The sequence below is a fragment of the Cornus florida genome, unplaced genomic scaffold (genome assembly GCF_030987335.1).
Source record: "Cornus florida cultivar Cherokee Brave unplaced genomic scaffold, ASM3098733v1 CherokeeBrave_3.0.0_Hap2_Chr09, whole genome shotgun sequence".
NCBI classification, from domain to species: domain Eukaryota; kingdom Viridiplantae; phylum Streptophyta; class Magnoliopsida; order Cornales; family Cornaceae; genus Cornus; species Cornus florida.
Window position 1 is genome coordinate 82,786,499 of NW_026775579.1, and position 17,129 is coordinate 82,803,627.

The 17,129-nt window shown below is 33.3% G+C and overlaps 1 protein-coding gene across 2 annotated transcripts in view; it reads left to right on the forward strand.

Moving 5' to 3' along the window:
- The first annotated feature begins 4,004 nt into the window (after positions 1-4,004).
- The window catches only part of LOC132274680 (E3 ubiquitin-protein ligase UPL6), a 41,137-nt gene continuing 28,012 nt past the window's right edge, over positions 4,005-17,129 (forward strand). Inside the window, exons 1-4 of one of the 2 annotated variants that reach the window (XM_059776006.1) lie at positions 4,005-4,552; positions 9,058-9,155; positions 9,335-9,462; positions 15,281-15,392. In XM_059776006.1, coding sequence (XP_059631989.1) covers positions 4,394-4,552; positions 9,058-9,155; positions 9,335-9,462; positions 15,281-15,392 — 497 coding nt within the window. In that variant the 5' untranslated portion in view covers positions 4,005-4,393. The remainder of the gene's footprint in view (positions 4,553-9,057; positions 9,156-9,334; positions 9,463-15,280; positions 15,393-17,129) is intronic. The other variant, XM_059776005.1, reaches the window with a different exon arrangement.

Genomic DNA, 17,129 nt, shown 5'->3' on the forward strand with positions numbered 1-17,129 from the left:
CAGTTAGATAGAACTAGAAAGAAAAGAAAAGAAATGGAAAATAAAAAGAAAAGTGAAGTGAATGAAAAGAAAATTTATTTTCTAACATGCATTTGGTTAAGCTAAAAATTATTGAAGAAAATTTTATTGAAGAACATAAAAGTTACTAAAAATATTTGTACTTGCCTAAATTGTCCTTATGTTATATTTTTCTTATTTTATAGAAACAGTAAAATAATAAAATAAATAGTAGAATAATAAATAATTAATTAATAGTAATATATATCTAAAAAAAAAGTGATATAGTTTTCGATTAATTGACACTTACAAATTACTATTTATAGAAGTCTAAGTTAATTCAAACTCTACCACTAATAAAGTTATTGTTGGTTTGTAATTCTTTGAAATACAGTAAAAAATAAAATAAAATAAAATAGTTATTGGTGGCTTACAATTATCGATATAGTTGGTGGATAAAATAGGAGTGCAAAATAGAAAGACATTGCTTTCACGAGAAAATTTTATTTTCGCGTCTTTTGGGCAGGAAACGTTTTAGGGAAAATAATGGGTTGCGATAATTTAAATTTTCCAGAACGTTTCATTTTCATTATATCCAAACTCTAAAAAAGTTATAAAATTTTCACTTTCCTTTCTTTTCTCGTTTATTCTACCTAACCAAACAAAGCCTTAAAGAAAATGGTAAGAAAGTCTTTCAATTCATTAATATACTATGTTTTATTTTATAATGTCATAACTACCCTTTATGCAACTTTTTTTTTTTTTTTTTACCTTATTTAGTTCCTTTACTATTTTTTTTTTTTTCGGGAAAAAATCTCATAACCCCATGTACTATAATTTTTGTCCAAAATACCCTTATTAAAATTAAACACCCCCTAAACTAACAAAACCCATCAAGTTGCCCCCAAATCGGTATAAAAGGACAAAACTGCCCTTATAATTTAATTGTTAAATTAAAACTTATAATATTATTATAAGATTACAAAAATACCCCTAAATATTCATGTTCTCCTTTCTGTATACCTTCACCATCGCCATCGCTATCATCATCCTCATCGCCGCAGTCTCTCCACCTCCGTCCATCACTGGTCTCAGTTCTAGCTCCACCATTGCCATCAACTACGGCAGCAACTCCACCACCACCCACCTATATATCAGTTTTAAGGAGGAATTCAATTGCTGCAATCACTGTCACCAAAGGTAGCCAAAGTCTTCAAAGCCCCGTTAGCCAAATTGACAAAGGAGATAAACCCATATCAAAATGATTGTTTGAAGTAGAAAAGCCTTCTAATTTTTTAGTTCCAGGGTTTAAAATTGATCAAAAGAGGCACCTTCAATTTTCCAAAATCACTTCCAAATTCTATCAAAAGTTCTCCAACCTAGTTAATGACAAAAACACATCAAACCAGTTGCATTAATAACTATAAACCTCCTCCTCCGCCGGCGGTGGGCCGCCACCACCGCTTCTCTTTCTCTTTGTTCCTTCTCCCTCCTCCTTCGGCGGTGGGGCCGCCACCACCGCTTCTCTCTCTCTCTCCCTCGCCTTCCTCTGCCGTCGATGAGACTGAGGGATATTTTTGTAACTTACAATAATATTATAAGTTTTAAATTTAACAATTAAATTATAAGGGTAATTTTGTCATTTTATATCAGTTTGGGGGCAACTTGATGGGTTTTGTTAGTTCAGGGGTGTTTAATTTTAGTGTGGACATTTTAGACGAAAATGATAGTACATAGGGGTTATGTGATTTTTTCTCCTTTTTTTTCCATGTGCTATATTTTCTTTTCGGAGAAAATAATTTATTCCATACGGATAAGAGTTAATTTATTCATGACTTTTTTTTTGGCGTGCAATCAAAATAAATAATTTATTCAACATAGTTGACTTTTTTTTTTCCAGTCTCGAGGAAACATTATTTATTTATGATTTTTTATGGTCCCATCAAAATAAGTAATTTATTCAATAGAAATATATATATTTTATGGTATTATAAAAAGAGATAATATATTCAATATATATATTTATATATTTTAATCCTCTTTTTTCGGTACTTTTTTTTTTTTTTTTTATCTTGACAAAAAGATAATTTCTTCAATAAATTTTTTTTTTTTTTGAGTTTTTTTTTTTTTTTTTGTCCCGTCTAAAGAGATAATTATTTTAATGGTTACTTTTTTAAAATTTTTTGTATTTTTTGTATTTTTTTTTTTGTTCTGGAAACAAAATATTATTCAAATGTTTTTTTCCTTTCCAAAAGAGACTTAAAATATTAAAGATTAGAAATAAAGAAATAAAATTTAAAAAGACAGTTTTGCCATTTAAAAAGTAAGACTACATTTATTTGTAAAATTAAGGTTATAATTGCCATTTTATTTGAGATTGTAGTGCAAATATAAAAAAGTAAAATCTTGTGAAATATAAAAAAGTGGAGTGCGAATAGCTCCTTCCTAAATTTTAATTTGGCCCCCCAAAAATATTTATCTATCAGTTCAAAAGTAGAGAGTTAAAATAAATTTAACTTATTTTACTTTTAACTCATAGAATATCAAGTTGGAATCTTTTAGCCATACTTTGAAAACTAAAATCTTGTGAAATAAAAAGTAAGTTTATTATTATTGCAATTCCTACTCACAAAAAAAAAAAAAAAAAAAAAATTGTTACTTCATTTGCATATAAATATGTATAATATTCATTATATGAGTTTAGGAGAGAAAAAAAAGAAATTATACCAATATCCCTCATGTCTAATAAAATAAATAAAAAAAAATTCACGGACATTAAGTGAAACACTATGAATGTGAAAGTAAAAGAAAGTGAAATGAAAGAAAATTAAATCTCCAAGTCAATTTAGTTAGCACTTCAAAAAATTTCAAGAAAATTTTGTAAAATAGCGTGTAATTTTCTATAAAATAAAGGACATTAATATTGTGAGTTCACAAAACTTTATCAATAAATCAAAAATTTCTTGTGAATCTTGGAAAAAAAAATTATCAAAAAATTAAATGGTTATGGAAAGTGATTTTCCTAAAAAATTTCCCTTTTTCCTGCTAACAAAACTCCTAAAATGTTTTAAAAAATTTCATTTCATTTATTTTCTTACTATTTTCATCTAACCAAAGAAAGGTTAAAGATGGTGTTTACAAAAAAATTATTTAGAATTATATATAAATGTCTATCAACAAGTCTTGGGAGTACATAAAGAGAAAAACTATAGTATTACGAGAGAATAACGACAAGAATGCCAACAACAATAATGTTATTATATATGTTAATATTTTTAGTTATAAATAAAAAAATTTATAGCTACTCATTATATAAATTATTAAAGTACTTCTCTATTTTAATCATAATAATTGTGTTTTATTAAAACTTGTGAGATTTGTTTAGTTAGAATTACTTAATAAAGTTTTTAAATATTTCATCAAGTTAATGATAATATTTATTTGGCAAATTAGAATCAAAGTATTAAAAAAAAAATGAAAAATTTAAAATTTGAAACAATTAGTAAAGAAAATTTGATTTTCTTTCTTATATTAGTTTTTTATATATTTTTTGTTAAGTTGCATACCAATGGGCCAGTGGCTTAGCGGTATCAGCCTCCTACCTCCCAAAAGAGGTTAATGATTCAAGTCTCAGAAGAGACATATGTGTGTGAGTACCAATTAGGAAATTTTTTTTTTTGTTAAGTTGCACTTTTTTTTTTATTATATATTAAAAATATTTACATACCTACTAAGATCAATATTTATATAAAAAATTATATTATAATTATTTACAATTTTTATAAAATTTTACATAATACTAAATTGGCTCCCAAATCTAAATATTGATCTCCTTATCTCTCAACAATTATCAAAAAAATTCTCAAAATTGGCGTGTGGGGGATTCGAACTCCCGTCCAAATGTGACGTCCATTGAACTAGGTTAGAAGAGGTCGGTAGAAAATAATTTATAAAAAGGAAAATGCACTTAAGTTGCTTTTATTAAACGGGGCCTAAAGCCTTTGATCATAACAAAAGGCCAAATTTCCATACGCTTCTAATTTCTTACTCGGTTTCCTCTCTCTCTCTCTCTCTCCTCTCCACTCCAACTAGGAGGAAAAGGAAAACACAAAAAGAGAGCGATAGCGAAGCACTAGAAAATACTCCCACTTTCCCCACATCAATTCGCTCTCTCACCCTCCTCCGATCCAAACAATTCTTTCTTCAATTCCGTTTCTCTCCACAATACCACTTTTCCACCGAAACCAATTCTCTCGGTTTTAGGGCAAAGAATCCTCCGATCAAAGCAAACCTCTAGAGAACATCCAAACACTTCGATCGATTATTGGAATCAGATTCACGGAGAGTTTTTTTTGAGTTGCATTTTGATAAATTAGGGTGAAATTGTGGTCGAAGAATGTTCTTCTCCGGCGATTCATCTACTCGGAAGCGAGTCGATTTAGGAGGGCGTAGTTCGAAAGAAAGGGACCGACAGAAACTCCTGGAGCAGACGAGGTTAGAAAGGAATCGCAGATTGTGGTTGCGACAACAGAATTCCGCCGCGATCGTAATCCAGGTTACATACTCGCACATATAGATGTTCACACACAGTTATACATATGTATCGTATGATGTCTATGTTTGCTTGATTTTGTTAATCCATTAATAAGTGTATGCTTATTTGGTGTCATGCATTTGGTGATTTCGTGAGAAGATGGGTATCAGATTCACTTCGGCGACTTTACGCAATTGAAATATGTACTTGCTGCATTCCATGCCCAACTTTTGACAAGTTAAGGATTTTCTTATTTTCAAGCTTAATTCCAAATTTCACTCACAAATAAAAAAGAAAAATAAACTAAAAGGAGAAGAAAAGCTTAAGTCCAACTTCCAAGTCCAATTTTCTAGTCACCCAGGGAAAAAAAAGGTTGCTCCAATTTTGGGGGTAATTATGTTAACGATTACTGCATGAGGTGCATAGTTGTAGACAGAGCCATAAGAATGGCATGCATGGCTGTTTTGCCTTTTTGTTGATTGGTGGATTGGCTTGGGGAGTCCACAATTGGATGAATGGAATAGATTGTCATTTGGCTCCTCTCTTGAACAATTAGAGTGTGTTTGAATCAGTGTTCTGCTGACTGCAGATTCACCCGTTTATTCTGGGGTAAAGATTGCCATTTGGCTTTTCTATTGAACAAATAGTGTATGCCTGAATCAGTGTTCTGCTGACTGCATGTGAGATCGGAGTCACCCATTTATTCTGGGATAATGACATCCTTATATATATAGAAAGTAGTATTTTGGTGGATGCTTATTTAGGAATCATATATAGAAAGTAGTATTCTGATGGATACTTATTCATTTGTGCACACTATTGTCACATACATTCCTAAATCCACCTTGCTAGATTTGACATATATAGACAAATTTGAAGAACTATGGAACTGGTTTCTTCATACGTTTTGCAACGATCAGCTTCTTATATAGTTTATGGAATTTTGTGAAATTTCATTAACTGAGAGTTGATTTTAGCTGGATGTAGCCAGAGGTGGGCCCAATTTAAAAATGATCTTCAGTGAGATGTCCAGTAAGAAGGGAATGCAATAAATTTTAGCGAATCATGTGCTTTATCTCGGTTTGTGTCACAACTAGAAGTGCTGAAAATACTGCCTGATTCCTGGGTTTTGATTATGGGGTTTTGGCAAATATATATATATATACATATTTGTGATAAGTAGATTTAATATAAACACAGGCTCGAAAGTTGTAAAAACTAAAATTTGGAACATATTAATAAACCTATAGAGAGAATGAACAAATTTTATTTGTTGTCATGAAGCTTTATATGATACATGTGTATCAACTTAATGAAATACTTAAAATATACGGTGGCAACATCAAATGATCACAAATTAGCTATTGTTTGTGAAATTATGAATAAAAGCACATGATGCAACATGTCGGTCAATTGAAGCCAAAAAATGCTCCGTGACATGTCCATTATGAAGAAATGTATTTAATTTGAGGGGATCTGGATGATTCATCTTGACATGTGTCGTACATAAAAGCAGTGAACATGCCACATGATGCTTGGGCATGACAAAACTAAAGAATGAACACAAATAAAAGACATGGCGACGTTGGAGTAGGCTTATAAGGATCACATAGCTTAAATGCGCCAAGGAATTTCATACAAGAGCAGTTTTTCTATTAACAAGTATTGACTAATAAAATGTAATGTTCTTAAAAACCACATTTTCTCTATTGTCTGTTAGAACTTTGTTATATTGGAATTGATTTTGCAAAACCATACTACTATGCTTCATGACTTAAAATAATTTCTGCAAAATATTTTTGGCATTGTTAAGTGTTGGCTGATTGTAAAATGTTTTATTGAAGCTTTATGGAAAGTGAAAATAGCTTGCACAACCTACCAATAACATTCTTTTTTTTTTTTTTTTCCAAATAATTTGGAACTAATGTTAAAAAGTTAACATGTATATATATATGTATTTAAACATCATATCTTGTATATATTTGCAAATTACTGTGATATACAAATTAATATATGTGCATATTTAAATGCCATTTCCATGTGTGTTTGATGCCTATATGTACTATATATACTTGATTATGAAATTACTTTATTTAAGTACATATCTACAGAAGTGTTTATAATGCATTAAATAAGAATTTGATAAGTTATTTTGTAACCCCAACTGAATGCCTAAAAATACAAAGGGAGATGATTTTTTGTCTTGTACAAAATTTGATATAAAAAAGAGATGTTAGTGTACAATTGTTGTATTATGGCTCTTTCCTTAAAAATATTCTTCACAAACAACAAACCCAATTTTATTAAATTTCAATGAAATGTTATGTTACCTTATAAAGTATAAACCTGATTAAAGAATTGAGGAAACAAATATTTTATGTTTACTGTTTTGCAATGGGGTGCCATGTTCTGGGATGGGATTTCAAATTGGAAATTGCTAAGGGGTGTGCGATTTTCTAGTAATCATTGACTTGCTAATAGAGAGAGAGAGAGAGAGAGCAAAAAAAAAAAAAAAGAGAGAGAGAGAGAGAGAGCAAAAAAAAAAAAAAAAAACTGAAACCGAGCAAGACATTGTGAAAATTGCAGAATGGGAATTAACAAGAAATCTAGTGTTTCTGCGGATGAAAGTTTATACGATATATGTATAATGACTTTGTGAAAAGGTAAAATATACGGGAGTCATATTAAATGATCGCGATTGGTTCAGGGTTAGATTGGGTGCTGGTGGTCTAACAATGCACAATTTCGAATGAAATTAATTTTAATCAAATTTAATATTTTTATAGTAAAAAATCCTAATAAATAAAAAGATACTTTGCTGTTACCAACGAAATTTATTACTTTTGTCCTTAGCAATCCACAAATTCTGATTGATAATCTATTTTTTTTTAGCTAAATAGGATGGGATGGGATTTTCCTTACCTATCCCAACCTGTATCTACCCCGATTACCACACATCCAAGACCGTCCGAGTAGGGTAAGGTGGGTTGGGACATGTGCATTGTGAAATATAGGATTCTGATCTGAGGCTCTGATATGGAGTTAGTGCAAAATCTGATATGGAGTTAGTGCAAAATCCAGAATAGATCTAGTTTGGTGTGAATAGATCTTATTTGATTTTAACCAACAATGCCTGATTCTTAAGGCAAACAGTTATAGTTATAATGCAACAATATAAGTTATTTAAAAAGAGAGAAAAAACTATTAAATTAAGCCATCACACGCAAACACGTTTTTTTGTAAAAACTCCAATGGAGAAAATTGCGGGACTTAATTCAGACAGATCAAAAATTGGTATGGGAGAAAGATGTTACGGTTAAGTTACCAGATTCCACCATATAATCACCTTGCTCCTACTGAACTCAGACCTGTTCCTCAAGTAATCTGCTTCTGCATGTACTTCTGATCCTGATCTCCAATGATTAATAATGTTCTCTTGTTGTGTAGAAACACTTTGGTGTTGATGACGATATTAACTTGTCAAGTTGATGATCAGCACTTCAAATAATAACTCACCATCTAATGCAATATGCTAGATAAAAAGAAAAATATGCTCTTTAAAATATATATAATCTCTTTCCTATTTTTTTTTTTTGTATTATTTAATTTATTAAAATACACAATAGCTATATACTCAAGTATTGTCTTTGCTTGTCTTACTGATATTATAAATATATGTTTACTAATAATATATATATATATTTATAAATATATGCTTGAATTTTTTTTAACCTTTTTTCTCCAAATATGTAATTGGCATGGTTTGTTAATGGCCTCCTTAAAATTTGTAATTTTTTATATACTTGATATAGCTAAATTTTGAACTGCTCCATTTGTTTGAATATGAAACTTGGACTGTAAAGACTTAAGTGGCAACTCATTCTCATTTTTTATAATAGGGTTAGCTGGGGAACGCCAATCAGACGTTAGGGTCGGTTGGTTTGAATTGGGGCCTTGAGCAATCTGATCTAACCTGAGCTCGTTTGAACATATGCAATCAAGTATAATATTGTTTATATATGTTAGATAATGGCATTTGGTTAGACTTTATATAGTTTAAAATGATAACCACAATTTCTTTTCACGTAACATTGTAACAATTAGGTAAGATTATAAGAAAGCTGAGTCTTGTGCCCATTATTTCTTATGTTCTTCACGCAACTTCTTCAATGATAGTTTTTGCATGTACGTCATTACTTTATTTTTCTGTCCTTTGGTTCCCTGACTTGATTATATGTGATTACGCCAAGTTGTCACCCACCCATTTTGGGTCAAGATTAATGTTTGCTGATGCGTGCTTCACAGACAAGTTTAATTTTTGGTTTTTTAATAAGGGAATTAGAGGCTAAAGGAATATGAATACAAACTATTAGTGACAGTGTGCAGTAATCCATTTTTATGCTAATTTCAAGTGCAGGCAACTGTATATGTTTTGTTGTGGGTCATTGTTCTTCAGAATAGCATTTTTAGAAACTTGTTAAGGAATTTATTGTGAATTTTGGAGTTTGACTAATTACTAGTTACAGAAATGCTTCAGAGGAAGGAAGGCCGTGAAAGTTGAACGTTCTAAGGTGCGAGAGCAGTTCTTTCTGAACTATGGGCAGCGCTGCCAAAATGTTAACAGGTAGAACTGTTGGAACAGGTGGCCATTGCTCTACCTTTTTTTTTTTTTTTTTTCTCTACTGTTTTGGTTTCTCCTGATCTCCATGTAGTCTCTGATGTGGTACTTTTTTGTGAAGTCATTCATCATTATCATCCTTGATCAGTTGATCTTATAATTTTGTGCAATATTTTTGTATTCAGGCATTGTTTTGGGCCGGATTCGGATTTTCTCCGCCAATTACTTTTCTTCTTTAACGCGCAAAATGTTGCTGATTTTTCTGCTCTCGTGGAGATATGCCGATTACTTCAACAGTTTGTTCGAGATAGTGGTGTGTTCTATCACTGTTTCTTCCTCATGAAATCTCTTATCGATGTCATATAGAATTTATATATAATACATAGTCCTTATTATGAAACTGGGAATACCTTTGGCATGCCTACATTGTAAACATTTAATCTTGTTTTAGTATTGATATTTTTTACTTTTGTACTTCTAACTTAAAATTTCTTATAGATAGGAACTCTCTTTGTGTCTCTCTCTATATATAATAAGCGATTTCAAGATTGAAAAGAATCTGTATATTGCTGTACAAAGAATGGTTTACAATGCTTTAGTTAAATAAGAAATACAAGGAGCTAAAAAAAGGAAACTACAGGCTGTGACTACAGGATGTAACAGGAAACTTCAGGCTGTACACTAACAAAATTTCCTAATCTTAGTCATTGACTATTTATATTTACACGCCTATTATATCCCCTAAAATCTGGTTTTATTAAAACCGAATATCTCTTTTTCAACACTCCCCCTCAAGCTGGCTTGTAGATGTCTTCCATAGCTAGCTTGCTTCTTAAAACTTAAAACCGTCTCTTGTGTAGTCCTTTGGTAAGGATGTCTGCAGCTCGTTCAGTAGTAGAGACATAAGGAATGCAAATCATACCACAGTCAAGCTTTTCCTTGATAAAATGTTTGTCAACTTCCACATGTTTGGTTCTGTCGTGGAGGACTGGATTATGAGCAATTGAAATGGCAGCCTTGTTGTCACAGTAGACTCTCATTGGAGGAGAAACAGTAACCTTCAAATCTTCAAGGAGTCTTTTTAACCACATAGCTTCGCAAATCCCATGGGCGAGTGCTCTGAACTCGGCTTCTGCATTACTCCTCGCTATTACATTTTGTTTCTTGCTTCGCCACGTGACTAAGTTTCCTCCAACGAAGGTGCAATATCCCGAGGTAGATCGTCTATCAACTATACTGCTTGCCCAATCAGCATCTGTGTACACCTCCACTTGCAAATGACCTTGTTTCTTGAACATAAGTCCTTTACCGGTGAGCCCTTTAAGTAACTCAGAATCCTGTACGCTGCTTCAAAGTGTTCCTGTCCAGGAGAGTGCATGAACTGACTCACCATATTGACTGCAAATGCTATATCTGGGCGTGTGTAAGATAAGTAAATTAGTCTTCCCACCAATCTCTGATATATTTCACAATCAACCATATTCTCGGGTTCGGCAGCTTCTAACTTCATGTTGACTTCAATTAGAGTGTCAGCAGTTTTACACCTGAGTAGTCCTGTCTCATTAAGCAAATCAAGTACATATTTTCGTTGATTCACAAAAATTCCTTCTCTTCAATTTCCATTCCAAGGAAGTATTTTAATGCTCCCAGATCTTTTGACTTCAAAATCTTTAGCAAGTTTCTTCTTCAGTCTGGTCAACTGTTCAATGTCATCACCTGTCAAAATTATATCATCCACATACACAATTAAAACGGCAATTTTCCCTTCCTCACCGTGTTTGTAGAACATGGTATGGTCTGCCTGACTCTGATGATACCCATGACTCTTCATAGCCTTTCCAAAGCGTTCAAACCACACTCTTGGAGACTGTTTCAAACCGTACAGGGATTTTTTGAGTTTACAGATTTTGCTCTGACCGTGTTTTCCTTCGAACCCAGGTGGCAAGCTCATAAACACTTCTTCTTCCAAGTCTCTATTTAAAAAGGCATTTTTTATGTCCAACTGATGTAATGGCCAGTTAGAATTGACTGCCAACGACAATAAGACTCGGATATAATTTATTTTTGCTACAGGAGCAAGCGTCTCTTGGTAATCAATGCCGTACGTTTGCTTAAAACCTTTCGCCACAAGTCTTGCTTTGTACCTTTCCACACTACCATCAGCTTTACACTTAATAGTGAAAACCCATTTACACCCAACAGTTTTCTTTTCTTTGGGCAAGTCAACTATCTCCCACGTTCCACTCCTTTTAAGAGCATTCATCTCCTCTAACACTGCTGATTTCCAATTCGGATCATCTAGTGCTTCCTGAATGTTTCTTGGAACAAACAAGTGAGAAATATTTGAAGTAAAGGCCCTATGTTTATGGGAAAGTTTATCATAAGACAAGTATTTGGCAATGGGATGCTGGGTACAGGTTTAGATTCCTTTTCTAACAGCTATAGGGATATCAAGGTCTGCAGGAACTTGGCTAGGTGACTCTGTACGATCATAAATAGTTGGGACAACTGCAGACAAGTTAGGATTTAGAGTACCTTGAGTGTTCAGGGAGTCATTGCTCGAGACCTCTGATCGGCCTTGCTTAGGTATAATAGTAGGCTCTCTACTCTTTTGATGAGTCTTTTTCCTGTTATAAACCAGAAGCTCAGGATTTGGTTTTTTTGGAATCGTTGGTAGGATTTCTCCCCCCGTTGGAGATACAGTAAGGCTCGGCAAATTAGGACTAGGAGGCCCCTGGTTTCCTGATTCTAGTACATTATTTCCCTGTTTAAAAAGATCAGTGTTCGGAGTAATAGAGTGTGAGACAATAGTTTTAGGTAAGGGAATATTAGTAGAAATCTCCAAAAATTTTCTTCACTCTCTTTCTCCCCCTGAAGAAAAGTTTTCTAAAAATAAAGATGATTTTCTAGAAAAAAGACATCCATATTGATAAACATTTTTTTTTGTTTTCGGATTGAAGCATTTGTACTCCTTTTTATTCGGGGCATACCCAACAAATACACATTTTTCAGCCTGAGGATCCAATTTAGACCGAAGTCTATTAGGTAAATGGACAAAGACAGTGCACCCAAATACTTTCAAAGGCAAGTTGGAATAAATTCGAGTTTTAGGAAAAGATTTTTTAAGGCTTTCAAGGGGTGTAAAATAGTTAAGAACACGAGTAGGCATCCTGTTAATCAAATATGTTGTTGTTAAAACGGCTTCACCCCACAAATACTTAGGAACATTCATTGCAAACATGATGGCACGAGAAACTTCAAGTAAATGTTTATTCTTTCTTTCAGCAATTCCGTTTTGTTGGGGCGTGTCAACACAAGTGGATTGGTGAAAAATTCTTTTTTTTGTTAAAAATTTCCTTAAACTTCATTAAAGTATTCGATGCCGTTATCAGTATGAAGAATTCCAATTTTTGTTTGAAATTGATTTTCAATCATCATATAAAAATCCTTGAATAATTTTTCAACCTTAGATTTTTCATTCATTAAATACACCCAACACAAACGTGTATGATCATCAATAAAAGTCATAACCATTTTTTTCCAGAAAGAGTTGTGATCCTAGAAGGGCCCCAAACATCGCTATGGATTAAATAAAATGGTTTTGATGTTTGGGTGAATACGCAGTACGATGACTCTTTGATAAAAAACAATTCTCACAATAAAAAGATGAGCAATCCAATCCTTTAAACAAAGTAGGAAATAACTTTTTAAGATAAGGGAAACTAGGATGCCCTAGTCTAAAATGCCATAGCATTATTTGTTCTCTAACAGGGATAGAACGAAAACTACTCAGACCTTGAGCGTTTTTATTACTTGAAATATCATCTTCAAAATAGTAGAGACCGTCTATCATCTTAGCACTGTCAATCGTCTTCCCCAAGCTCTGGTCCTGAAATTCACAATAGGATTCAAAAAAGATAACATGACAATTAGAGTCTTTGGACAATGTACTAACTGATAAAAGGTTACAAGCAAGCTTAGGGACATGAAGGACATACTTAAGATCAATAATTTTTGAAAGTTTTACTAAACCTTTGCCTGCAATAGGAGAATAAGAACCATCGGCTATTCTGATTTTTTCAGAGCCAGAACAGGGTGAATAAGTTTGAAATAAATGAGAAAAACTTGTCATATGGTCAGAAGCCCCTGAATCAATGATCCATGGGGTAACATTGGAATTTGAATGACAACATAAGGCCTTCGGGTTGTAACCTGTTTGAGCAAGAGAAACATTAGGAGTACCAGATGAGGAATTGAATTTCAGCAATTTTAGAAGATGATTCATCTTCTCTTTGCTGAAGGGAAGTGCCTCGGCTTCATGAGCTGATGGGGCTCGGTTGAATCTGCCTTCCTGCTTACTCTTCCAATTCACTGGTTTACCATGAATTTTCCAGCAGGTTTCACGGATATGGCGAGTCTTGTTGCAGTGGTCACACCAAAGACGGGGCTTTTCATTATGTTTCCTGCCAATATTCGCTTTAGATTCGACCAGGGCAGAGGTCTTGACAACACTATTTGATAACTTTTTTCCAAGCATGACCAGCCTGCGACTTTCCTCTCTTCGAACCTCGGAGAAGACTTTACCGATTAAAGGTAGGGGCTGTCGTCCTATTATTCTGCCTCTCACTTCATCAAACTCGACATTGAGTCCAATGAGAAACTTGAAGATGCGGTTGTCTTCCACCTTCTTTTTGTAATGGTTGCAATCTTCAGGCGATTTCCACTCATAATTGCTGAACAAATCAAGGTCCTGCCACAAACGTTTTAGAGAGGTGAAATATTTTGTAACAGTGTTATCTCCTTAACGGATCTCTCCGAGTTTCAACGTTAGTTCATAGATTTGAGACTGATTTCCCAGGTCTGAATACATCTGGTTGACATTGTCCCAGAGTTCTTTTGTTGTGTGGTAAAACATATAATTAGAACTGATGTCCTCCTCTGTAGAACTCACCAACCAGGTCATCACCATCGAATTCTCTGCATCCCATGTTGAGTAGGATGGATCTTTAGGTTTCGGTTCCTTCTTTTCTCCTGTCAGGTGGCCGATTTTGCCTCTGCCTCGGATGTACATCAGCACGGACCGGGACCAGCGAAGGAAGTTTTTACTTTTTAGCCGAATTGTGGTAATTTGGACCGAGTGTGTCTGAGAGTTTTGGACTTAGGACTCAAAGGTCTTGGTCTTGGACTTAGGTATGCATCAGACATGATGATTAGAGAGAAAAAAAAAAGAGACGGCTAGGGTTTTTTTTTTTTTTTTTTTTTTTTCAGAAAAATCGGTAAGATGCTCTGATACCAAATAGGCGATTTCAAGATTGAAAAGAATCTGTATATTGCCGTACAAAGAATGGTTTACAATGCTTTAGTTAAATAGGAAATACAAGGAGCTAAAAAAAGGAAACTACAGGCTGTGACTACAGGCTGTACACGAACAGAATTTCCTAATCTTAGTCATTGACTATCTATATTTACACGCCTATCATATCCCCTAAAATCTGGTCTTATTAAAACCGAATATCTCTTTTTCAACAATAAATATCATTTTTATGTGTCTTAGCTTTTTCTGTTCTTTGTCAATTACTTTATTTGGAAATGATGAAAATATGAAATTTAGAGGCAAAAACTTCCTGAAGCTGCATGCTTGGTTTATCTATGAATTCTTTTCGCTATGTATACCGAGTATGGTAAAAAAGCGTCCAATTGTTACCTCCCTAATATATTCTGAAATACTTAAAAAAAAATTTAAGCTTTATAATTAATCCAGGTTCTGGCTTTTGGGGTCACTACTCATGCTTTTTTCTTTAGACGATTGTTGTGGCACTCTGTGATAGTGATATGCTATAGTTTTAAAATAAAATGACTTATTGCTTCCATTTGCGATAGAATTGATCTCATGTTCATTTTAATTTTATCCAAGGACAAAGTATGTGCTGAAACCATTTTTTAATCTTCTTTGTGAAAATAGGCATCTCTGCTTCATGGTTCTACTTTTTCATTGTGTGTGTGTTTGTGTGTGCATTTTTCACTGTCTCTTCATCTATAACTAATTGTTTACCTTGTCAGTAGTTGTGCATATCTTATTTTGCATTTTTAAAGACTTGTTTACTAGCATTGACAATATCTACACGCAACAGGTGATATTCTGAACCTCGTTGCTGGCGTGGAATACTCTTCCAAGCACCCTCTAGTCAACTACAGGGTTAAGCAAGTAGCATATGCTTGTATTCAGGCTGTTTATGAAAATAGGTCTGTTTCATTTGCACCTGTGTTGATACCACATTTTAAACTTTATTGGACTCATAACGTAATTAGGTTTCAGATTTACAGCCTATCTTTGTTGATTTTTTTTTGCATGTATGTCGGCCTTATTCTTTTAATGAATGTTAGGTTAGTAACGCAATTCTTCTTTAAGCTAGTTGTAATTGTTACATATGAGAGTTTAAGGCACTTTCTTTCTGTCCATTTTACTCCTACATCTGTCAGAATTTGATTTCATTCTATTCCGTAGTAATGATTTATTATGTAAAACAATGATAACTTGCTTTTTTTACTGCCGGCGCCTCATCTATGTTTACTAGAGAAAATGAGGTCCAGAAATAAATGAAATTATGTGTTAAAAGTTGTTTAATTTTCAGATAATTGATCACGACAACCAATTCGATGGTTGCTAGGATAAAAGAAATTTTGTTTGGCTGGTTCATCTTCTTTAAATGGAATTTTTTTAAGAAATGTTTTGTTGGAAATCCATTGCGAGACTGGTTTAAACTTTTAAGGGAAGAATATATTTGATAATGCCTTGTCAGAGAAGGGGAAAAAAAAAAAAAAACTTGGTAATGCTTATTTAATGAAGTGATTTCAATTCTTATTTTTATAATTATATTTTCTTTTTCTTTCTTTTTTTTTTTCTTTCCAAAAAAGTAATTTTAGGTATGTGTTCTTCTGTTGTTCAACTGTTCATGTTATGAATTGTGTTACTTATTTTGCATTTTACTACTTTATAAGAATATTGAGTTGACTCAGTGGCCACGTTGTCCTATCCCAAGTTATTTTCGTTTAGGGTTCTGATGCTTATTATGTTTTTGTACTGAGTATATATCCATTTTAGTTCGAAACAGTGCTTACAAATAACTCATTGTTAAGAACTGATCTTCTTGAATGAAACTAATTTGAACTCTTGGTCTCACTGCTACAGTAATGCAAATGATATTTTACTACCGTAGCATGAATAAAGACCTGCTACAGTAATTTTTTAGTATTTTGAACGATTTCCATATAATACCAGTCAAGAAATGATTTTGGCTGAGGAAAAAGTCAGTATGATGCTTCAGGACTAATATTGTTCTTTCTAACCAGTTTATTGGAATGACACCCTTTACCACCCATTCCTCATAATGGATGGGGTCCACCAAAATCTTGGGTGGTAGTGAGGTTCAATTTAAATTGCAAAAGCTAACCTTGTCAATCCTGACTTAGGATGACATGTTTAGCTTGAGCTAGTTTTTGGGTTGCCTTGTTAACTTGAATCTGATTTTGGATGAGGCCTTAAGAAGGAGATTGAGGCTGCCCTGAGATCAAGTACTAGGGTGAGGTTAGGTTTAATTTATGCTTAAACTGGTAAAGGGATGGGGGTGTTTTTGGTATGAAAATGATGGATACTGCTTTTTGGAATTTGTGGACAGGAAATGAAATTAAAGGGTTAGGGGCCTTAGGGCTAGAATGGTGGAGAAAAAAGTGTCAATGTTTGTGATAAAAGGATTCGGATTTTGGGGAGAAAGTTACGGTAATTGAAGGGTAGTTCTATATATTAATAGTGCAAAGCAGTGCTGGGACGAATTGAAAGTGTTTCTGATTTGAAAACTCACCTTTAGTGTTTGGTGGCACAAAAAACTGCTTCTTGGCAGCATAGATTTTGGCGCTATAGATATTCTTGCAAAAGTTCATGTTGGAATTGCGGTTGCATGAAAAGGAAAAAGCTCTTCATTA